Genomic DNA, 10,388 nt, shown 5'->3' on the forward strand with positions numbered 1-10,388 from the left:
ATATTCAAATTATGCAAGGAAATCCGTTTACTTGCTAGACTTCACTGTCAGACACTATTGAGTGAGTGACTGGCTTTTTTTCTTCTTTGGTAATAACATACATGAAAAGAGTTGTAAAGGGTACATGAGCATTTGTCTACATCAATAACCCACTTCTTGTGATGGCCAAGATTAAACTGATTGAATCTTTTGCGCAGCATAAAACGTATGACCATTCGGTACAATTGTCTGAAAATTAAGACTATTACTTTTGGGCTCTATAGCCCTAAAGTCGATTTGACAACTAATAGTCGTTATTTTCCCACTTGAAGACATTTTCAAGCCTTACCTTTTTTAGGGAAGTTCTAAATTAGTATTATCTTTCAAATGCAGTTGGAATTATATTTTTCATTTTTTTTGGCCTGCAAATGGGACATACATGTAGTACCTTTAAGTCGATTTGACAACTAATAGATAGATAATGATGCAATAATAGATGTTATTGATAACAAGTTTTATGAAATGGTTCCTGGTGTGGGTAACCACAGTGTTATGCCTCTCTCTCTCCCTCTTAAGTAATCTCTTTCCTAAATAATCATTTGATTTAAATTGCTGAACTAAATCACAATTTAAACAAAAAGACAGATGTGAAAACTTGTTATGATTATTCTTCAAAATGGAATGAAAATCAAGCAATACTGGGTCTGGTTTTATAGCAGACTAAAGGTATTATTGTTCTGACCTCTTCCAAGAAGCCCACTAGGTCCATGGCATTAATGAGCTCATCAAAGTACTTCTTCAGTCCAGCTGGATTGTTCTTCAGACAAGATGGGCCATTCCGTAAATACCTGGAAAAAACAAAGATTACATGTAGCTTTATTGTATTCTTTAATATTATCTGTAATGTTACCCTTCTACATGTATTTATGCATTTAATTTTTATTTATTTATTTATTTTTTTTTTTTTTTTTTTTTTTTTTTTTTTTTTTTTTTTAATTTATTTATTTATATTATTATTATTATTTTTTTTTTTTTTTTTTTTTTTTTGGGGGGGGGGGGGGGGGGGTTATACTCTGTAGGTATTGTTTTTTTATGAAAAATGGAATAAATACCATACCATACCAATTTCACATGAGAAGCCATGGAAAGTGTGTGTCATTTATGGAGCAAGGAAAACATAAAGAATCATTAAAAAGTGAATCACTTTCTCAATGATGCAATGTATTATGTCAAAAACATACACGATATCTCAATACTATATATGGATCTGTTGAATCACAGATGTGATTTACACTCATAATAATAATAAGATATTTCTATACCGCAATTTGCATATAAAGTGCCTCTAAGTGGTTTAGAATGAAAATAGTTAAGTAAAGGTAACAGAATTGCATTACAAATTACAGCAAATAATTACATTTTTAACATATTCAAATTCATATATTTTTTAGATTCATTTTCAATTGGAAGATGCATACATCATACACATGGCATTCTATACATGCAGAATCTCCAATCTCTTTCAAGCTAGGATACATGCATATGACTTCCATCTACCAAAATTCACTAACTCATTTTTTGCGAAATAAATCAATTAGATATCAAGGTCCTCATAAATGGAACTCCATGTAAGTCATTAAAAGGGTACGCGTTAAGAACCACAACACATTTAAACTTAGATTGAAAAAGAACAATTTGCCACTTATTGATTTATTGAAATACATAATTGAGTCATATATTTTGTTAGTATGTAACATTATTAGTATTGTATTGTATTGTATCGTATTTCATTGTATTGTATTGTATTTGTATGTATTTATTAAGGTTTGGGGTTGCTTGTTTACAAGTTTTAAATTTATTTTAGCAATCCTGGTATTTGTTATGATTTCATTTGTAATGATTTCATTTTGATTTGTATCTATTGCCAACTGAATGTGAATTGAATATGTGATTGGATGGTGATTGGGTTTTTGTGGTTTTGGGGTAGTTGAATGCATAATTATGCCATGATAAGCGAGGGGAAGCACTACATGAAACACACCTTTGCATACATAATGTATTGTCTGTTTGGAGCCAGAAGGCCATTAAATAAACACTTCCAACACAGAGTTAACGTCCCTTTGGCTTTGAACATATGATACGGTTGACTGGTAGTACCAGCATATACATCTTAATAAGCAATCATAAGATGACTTTGTTAAGCCTTGATTGCTATTGTTTGAAACAAAAAGGGCATCTGCATGTAGCACTGCAAGCCATGTGCTTGTAACAGCAGCATAGTAGGCTTAAAGGTAACTTCTAAAGTACATGAAGACATCATTTCATATTACAAAATATTTTCTGTTGTTATTGTTATCATTATCATCACCACAATTCTCATCATCATTATCATAACCACTACCATCATAATCATCACCATCCTTATCATTCTCATTACCAAACACATCATTATTATTATTATCATCATCACCATCACTATCATCATTATCTATAATAAGTATTATTATTGTTTCTCCTCCTCCAGATCACCATCAGCAAAATCATCCTCATCATCTTCATCATCAGAGACATTATCATCATCATTATCATCACCACAATCACCACTAATTATTAATACCATTATCATCATCATCGTCTTCAACATCATTATCATCATCATCACCACTATCCTCCTCCTCCTCCTCCTCCCCCTCCACCCCACCTCCTCCCCCTCCCCCTCCCCCTCCTCCTCCTCCTCCTCCTCCTCCTCCTCCTCCTCCTCCTCCTCCTCCTCCTCCTCCTCCTCCTCCTCCTCCTCCTCCTCCTCCTCCTCCTCTCCTCCTCCTCCTCCTCCTCCTCCTCCTCTCCTCCTCCTCCTCCTCCTCCTCCTCCCCCTCCTCCTCCTCCTCCTCCTCCTCCCCCTCCACCCCCACCTCCTCCCCCTCCCCTCCCCTCCTCCTCCCCTCCTCCTCCTCCTCCTCCTCCTCCTCCTCTCTCCCCCCTCCTCCTCCTCCTCCTCCTCCTCCTCCTCCTCCTCCTCCTCCTCCTCCTCCTCCTCCTCCTCCTCACTACTCACAGATAATCTGAAGCGTTCTCCAGCTGTAGCTTCTTCTTCATCTCCTCATCCAGCCCAGCCAGCATGTAATAGAAGATGTGGAAGTTCTCTTCTCCTGGATTCTGGAAGACCACCCGGGACTTCTCCAAGAGGTACTCTGAGATCTTGGCTCCCATCACTAGGATTGAGAAAGATTTTATTGAATATCATCCATTCTCGCAGTCCACAGACTGAATTGCAATGGTTACAATGTTTTACAATATATATATACATGATAAAAGCAATTATACAATAATTATTAAAACAGTCTAGGCAATCAACATTGAAATTCAAATAAAAGTGATCAAATGACAATAATAATGGCAACTATCATTAAGTTTGATTTAATAATAAGCAATGAAACATTCTAAAAATATACTATTGAAATTAACATCAAAACCATTACTATTACAAACTTGGCATGCCAAAGGTTTGATTTTGTGTCATTGGTAGAAAATATTGGAAATATTGGAATTGAATTTCATAACAAAACAAAACGTTAGTGGAAATGCAATGACAATTGGGATAATCATACCTGATGATGATAGTGATGATTACTGATGATTAATGTTAATACAAGTTTGATTAGCTCTATCATTAATCATACATTTGTGGAGTATAGTCATATGTTTTCACACTAAATAATCTATGTTTAAATATAGCATACCCCTTATCATTAAAACAAAAATTCCCAAAGCCTCAAATCGATTGTAAAACTGTTATTGATTAAACTCAGTTGAGATAGAAACATAAGATCACAATTTTTATTAAAGTTTTGACCAGTCAGAGGCCTGGAATTCAAATGCTATAATTTGCGTGGTAAAAAGATTGTATTAAGGATTAATTGATGCTGATTATATATTTACCTGTTCCTTGCTTGAATTTGAGTTGGATGTATTTTCCAAAGCGACTGGAATTATCATTCATGACTGTTTGAGCATTGCCAAAAGCTTCTAACAGGGGGTTGACCTGAGAAAATGTTTCAGAAAATCAGTAATAATGTAACAATAAAAATAATTATGATGATAATGATCATGACCATGGTATAATAAACTAATTAAAGACCATAAAAACAAAGAAAATTCTAACTAAAATTCAGCAAAGAGGAAGTTTTATGATTTTCATAAATAGCCTGTTTCCAAATTAAGATCATAATGAATTTAGTATACAGCTCATCCATTAAAAAAAATCTGTTATCGTAAAATGATGGAATTTTTGACATTATAATAAATGTTAATGTATTATTCTTTTCTATTTTTTTCTTCTTTTGCATTATTTTGCCATTTTCTTTCGGTGTGAATCTGAAGAGTTGTTCATTCTGTTAGATTTCAATCAGCAAGTTGTAAGATTTAGATATATCCCACGACAATAACCTGCACTATATGACAAAAACATAAAGCACTAACAACAACAAAATAGACAAATAAATGTACATACTATTGGTAGTAGGACAAAGAGATAAAAATTGTAAACTGATAATATAAAAAGTATAGATTGCATACCTGTAGGATTTGTTGTTCGAGCTGAGATTTGCCCTTGCATAGTTCAATGAGTTGTTTAATGATGAGTTTGGTACTCTCTGTCTTCCCTGCTCCACTCTCCCCACTGTCAATATCAAACAGAATTGTCTAGTATCAATCATCATAAAACACTATAATAAGTAGAATATGCAGTCATATAATATACATGTCCTGCCAGGCCCACTCTCCCCACTGTCAATATCAAACAGAAACGTGTCTGAAGCTCTATACATTAGAGTTCCAAGCCCCAGCCCCCCCCCCAGTCCCCTTTCCCCTTTCCCTCTCTCTCTCTCTCTCTCTCTCTCTCTCTCTCTTCCTCCTCCTTCTTCTTCTTCTTCTTCTTCTTCTTCTTCTTCTTCTTCTTCTTCTTCTTCTTCTTCTTCTTCTTCTTCTTCTTCTTCTCTTTTCTTCTTCTTCTTCTTCTTCTTCTTCTTCTTCTTCTTCTTCTTCTTCTTCTTCTTCTTCTTCTTCTTCTTCTTCTTCTTTCTCTCTACATGTATCTACTCTTTCTTGAACTTTTACAAATTGTTATAATGATAATAATAATAATTAAATGTTTGTGTAAAGAGCATAAGACAGATGATAGAACAGAGATGTACATGATACACTTGGTTCATAATTATGATATCTAAGTACAAAGTGCTAAATAGATATATTTTCAAATTACTTCTGAAATGTTCATGTTTCTACACCTGTATATTTCTAAGGTATTCTGACAAATTATTCCATAAAATAGTGGATGCATATAAAAATGACCTTCTAAGTTTCTTTTTCTAATTAATATTTTATATTTATGTATACATAGTGATTTCAAAAAGCTATTTAGGAAAGGGGAGAGAGATAGATAGAATCATTTGTATTCTTAATAATGATTAAGATTATAAAACATATAAGGGTGTTAAGTGACAATAAATAATTATTGGAAGATTCAATGCCCTTCTAGCATTCAGCAAGTGATACATGTACCTTTCATGCAGAATACTTTTGATTTTCATGGATTAGGTTTTTAAATAGCACTTTTGTCCAGGGCACTTTTGTAATACAATGAGAGAATTGATGCTCAAAAATATTACCATGGTTACGTAAAAACAATGGAAATTAGTTATTACATGTACCTAAATCACATGAATCAAATAAATGAATACACATGTATTCAAGAAGAGGCTTACATGTACTTGTCTCATACAATTAATCAAGTAGAAATCTTCTGAAATACAGCCCTGCTACAGTATACTCTCCATGATTTCTAATATTGCACAGAAGACCGATCTATCGTCGCGCTTGTTTCGTGGGCGAGGGCAATTATAACGACTGGGTCATAAATAATGTATCTGGGTAGCGGGGATTGTAATCCAATTTCAAACCTCTCTCTCTCTCTCTCCCTCCCACTCTCTCTCTCTCTCTCTCTCTCTCTCTCTCTCTCTCTTCTCTTGGAGAAAGAAGTATCAATTATTGATTGCTCACAACTATATTCTCATTGAATCCTTTGGTGATTAGAGTCCTGGGTATCGTTTCACTAAAAATGTCATTAGTACAGGTTCAACAACACTTGTTTCAATGAGATGTCGACAAACTTTGAGAAAATGATGCCCTGTGTACTTCATACATGGACGTTGAAGGACATCACAGATCAAATTTATTCCATTTGATCAATTGTTTAATATTCAAACTATCCACGTTCATCCCCTCTGCCAATTAAAACTAATATATGGATTCAATAATCATGAGGATACGGTTTTCTCATTCTAGATCTACTGCATAGATGAGAGATTTGGGGTTGTGCACTCTACCATTGGCAATATGTTCTTTACATGGGGTTACCATCGTTGAATAAAACGTAGTAATATATTACAAATCATTGGATAAAGATTGCTGAATGACGGAGCAAAGGCATCAACCAATGTGACATAGATATTTGGTCTTGTGGTCTCATCTTTTTTCCATCCTTTTGGGGTTAAGGTTAAGATCAGGAGGGTGTTTCACAAAGATCCTAAGTCAAACTTAACTCTAAGTTGGACTTAAACATTATGGAGAGCCATTTGTAGCCTTAAAATAAAATATATTCCAAAGCAAACTATTTTAGACTTTTCATAAATTCCGCATCAAGAACATGAAATCTCCTTGATAATAGAAAATATGAATGATCTGAATCAACATTTTATGCCTTTTACAAAATATTTTCAAAGATGCAAACGACTTTCCATAATTGTTTAGTCCAACTTAGAGTTGAGTTCAACTTGTATGAGCAATGAGACATACAATGTACAAACAGCTTGATGTAATTAAGACTGTATATTCTGTTGATAGTCAAAGAGGTGTTGATTGAACTCTGCTTTAAAATTTATTCTTCTGATGCTCAGCAGACGATGCCAGGTTAACAGTCTATAACCTAATCTAAGACTTGACACTACCAGGCGCCCGGGACACATGGGCGCCCAAAATCTCAGTCCAGAGTCTAAAAATTTTACATCAGGCTTGTGCATACAGACTCAATGACAATAATAATGATAAAAATAATATTAAGTTTTTCTACTGCGCGTTTTCTAATATCATACCACTCAAGGCACTACAATGTATGATAAAAAGACTCTACAATTTTACATCTGGACCCCCTTCTAAACGAATTAGTGTAGAGCCATGCCTAATCCAACAAGACATGGCACTACATGGAACATTTATATCATCTGTTAAAGATAAACTTTAGTACTGGTAATGCGATTGCATTGTGAAAGAAAAGGTGAGAAAAGGTGTGGAAAGGATCAGAAACAGTTAATCATGTAGCATGTACATGTAAGTATTGGTGTGCACTGCAAGGTTCTGGAGTCATCAAAATCATAATAAATTTGACCGAGTCTTGGTAAAGTAACATGCACTGTACACAGAAAGCTATATATGGGACAACACACATGGTGTTGGGGCTACTACTACCTTGATTTCCTTGTCTTTCTATGCTCATTACTCAGCCAGTATACATTTTCTTCCAAAATTGTTTGGCACATGTCATTTATTTGTAATCTTGAACATTCAGTGTAAGTTTTGTTTGATTCTGTGAGAATTAATTTTCTTTTTTTTACCAGAACTGGAGTTTATCTTTAAGAGTACAGAAGGATGCTAGTTTAACGCTGAATACATGAGTTAATACCCTTCTGACTCTCTGCAGATGATGCAATGTAAAGATTCTTGCCAAAGAAGAAAAACATACTGCTAAAATGATCTTTTTTGGGAGAAAAAAAATAAACTAAAATATGCTGTGGAAATAGTCTATTCAATATTTTTCTCATACAATCCCCATTTGTCATTTCCTGAGTCCACGTGGCGGCAATTTCGAGAAGAAAAAAAGTGGCGGCCATCTTGAAAAAATAACAAGGCCAGACGTCTAGGAAAATGTGCCATTTTGAAGAAGAAAAAAAAAAGGGCCTCCTCCTACCTCTTTTTCAAAAAGGCAGGACACTGAAGATTTTTTTAATTTCATTTTGCCTAATCGACCAACAAGGCACAGGACTACATGTGTATCATCTCGTCAGAGTCAAAAGGGCATTGTGCATGAGTTGACGCCCTTCTGGCACTACGCGGACGATGCCAGCTCTTACCTGATGACGATACATTGATTCCTCTTTCCTCCTACCGCATTCCCTGAGAGCATGAACTGATAAGACAGGTCTGATACAGCAAAGATGTGAGGGGGGTTATCTTTACGTTTGGTTTGCTTGTACTGATCTGCGTACTGTCAAGACACAAAACAAAATCAACAAATCAAAATGACATGTTCTTCAGCATCAGCATCAGTGTACGGAAGTAAGAGGTGATCCTGTTAAAAGTTCCGGTTGTTTCATCGAGTGGTGCGCGTTACCCTGAAATATTATTACTTGCATGGTGGATGGATGAACATATTTAATTTTATGGAAGCATTTGGTGTTGAGAGGACCAGTGCCTGTCCAATCTTTTAGCCATAGTTTATCCATTTCTAAATCATGTTGTCCTATCTGCTGTGTTCCGTTACTTGTTAGAATTTGTGTACATCCAGAAAATAAAATCTCGTCTTTTTTTAGGAATGCTTGATAATGAGAATTGGGCGCTCATTCAGACTCTTAAACACATGCAGATGGTGGAATAAAAATGCCTATTATTCTCATTATCAAAATGCACAAAGTAAAATTTTCAATGCTTAGAGAATGCGATTGCATTCATGTAATGATAACCTAACTTTATGGCAAGTACTATATATTCAAAGACCAAGAAAAATATCTGCCTTAATATTACCTAAATAGGTCAATAAATAGATGCAAATGAATTGACGTCAAATCACTCAAACAAAATCATTCCATATTCCAAGAATGATCTTAGTGAATATGCCAAACTTTGTTTTCCTTCATACAGTGTATTTCAAATTAAGAACAACAGAAGAAAAAAGTCATTCCATTTCTTTGATATATCAGTATAATAAAACAGGCACACAATTTAAAGTCAGTATGATTTTGGGGTCATCAAAGACCAAGATATAAACAAACCAAAGCCTAAGAAATTAAGTACCTTCTGTCCATAGATGCCCAAGTCACGGAACGGGTTGATGGCGACCAGGATATCTCCAACATAAGACTGGAAGAAAATTTGAGATTGAACAAAAGAATTAGAAGATAATATACACGCGTTCTTGTTTAATTACTTCCCTGGATCTTTTCTCTTTATAACTATACAATTAATGATATAGACTGTATTTGTCAAGAAAGGAGAAGAAAAATCTGTACAAGAAGAAAATAAAAAGAATGAGAAATGAAGCAGTGGAAGAGAAGGAGTAGGAGAAGAAGAAGAAGAAGAGAAAGACAAAGACAACAAATAAAAATGAAGAAGTATGTCTCTTGTCTAGCAGATCATTAACCTAGAAATAGCAAAACATTAGTATGTGAAACATACCCATCACAAACAGAGGAAGACGAAGAAGGGGTGAAAGAGAAGGCAAAGGAGAAGAAGGAGGAGGAGGAGGAGGAGAAGGAGGAGAAAAGAAGAAGAAGAAGAAGAAGAAGAAGAAGAAGAAGAAGAAGAAGAAGGAGGAGGAGAAGGAGGAGGGGGAGGAGGAGGAAGAAGAGGAAGAGGAAGAAGAAGAAAGAAGAAGAAGAAGAAGAAGAAGAAGAAGAAGAAGAAGAAGAAGAAGGAGAAGGAGAAGGAGGAGAAGAAGAAGAAGAAGGAGAAGAAGAAGAAGAAGAAGAAGAAGGAGAAGGAGGAGGAGGAGGAGGAGAAGAAGTTTCAAGATGATAGTACACATCACAGAAATTAGAAGTACTATTTTTACTAAGGTAGCAAAGTTGAAAGTATATTATTATTCACAATGTTGCTGAGCTTATAATTTTATAGATATCAATAATCACATATATTGTTTACAATGCTTTACATACTATTTACTAAATGGGATAGATAATTGTACGGCGCTTATAAATGTAAACTTACAAGGTTATTCACTTCAATATCACACCAGTCGCGTCGTTATAAACATGTAAAACATACTACACAAATTTGTATGAATGGGACTGGTCGTTATAATACTCACATAGATTTGATCACCATTATACCGATGTTTCAGCTCAGCTAGAAGAACTTCTTCATCGAGATATGGCAAGCCGGCCAAGTCATGCGTTTGGCCTAGAGGAGCTCTTGCCATTTTCCTTTACTTTTCCCCAAAAATTTATGTTAGATTAAATAACAATAACGATTGGGAAGAGTTTCCAAAACTTTGAATAACTTTACTTCGTTGGTTCACGCGTTAAAAATATACCGGTAAAAACCTATACCAGGCGCTAGTACGCTCCTGTATGTAAACACTA

General features: G+C 34.9%; 1 protein-coding gene across 1 annotated transcript in view; it reads right to left on the reverse strand.

Annotated features, from left to right (window-relative positions):
• LOC577246 (myosin-IIIb) overlaps positions 1-10,388 on the reverse strand; it is a 35,669-nt gene extending 25,281 nt beyond the window's left edge. The window contains exons 1-7 of the mRNA XM_030976580.1: positions 10,115-10,388; positions 9,103-9,168; positions 8,163-8,296; positions 4,555-4,657; positions 3,919-4,021; positions 3,035-3,191; positions 722-827 (exon numbers count right to left, since the gene is read on the reverse strand). Coding sequence (XP_030832440.1) covers positions 722-827; positions 3,035-3,191; positions 3,919-4,021; positions 4,555-4,657; positions 8,163-8,296; positions 9,103-9,168; positions 10,115-10,225 — 780 coding nt within the window. The 5' untranslated portion in view covers positions 10,226-10,388. The remainder of the gene's footprint in view (positions 1-721; positions 828-3,034; positions 3,192-3,918; positions 4,022-4,554; positions 4,658-8,162; positions 8,297-9,102; positions 9,169-10,114) is intronic.

Source organism: Strongylocentrotus purpuratus, unplaced genomic scaffold, assembly GCF_000002235.5.
Source record: "Strongylocentrotus purpuratus isolate Spur 01 unplaced genomic scaffold, Spur_5.0 spur5_scaffold_9, whole genome shotgun sequence".
Classification (NCBI taxonomy): Eukaryota; Metazoa; Echinodermata; class Echinoidea; order Camarodonta; family Strongylocentrotidae; genus Strongylocentrotus; species Strongylocentrotus purpuratus.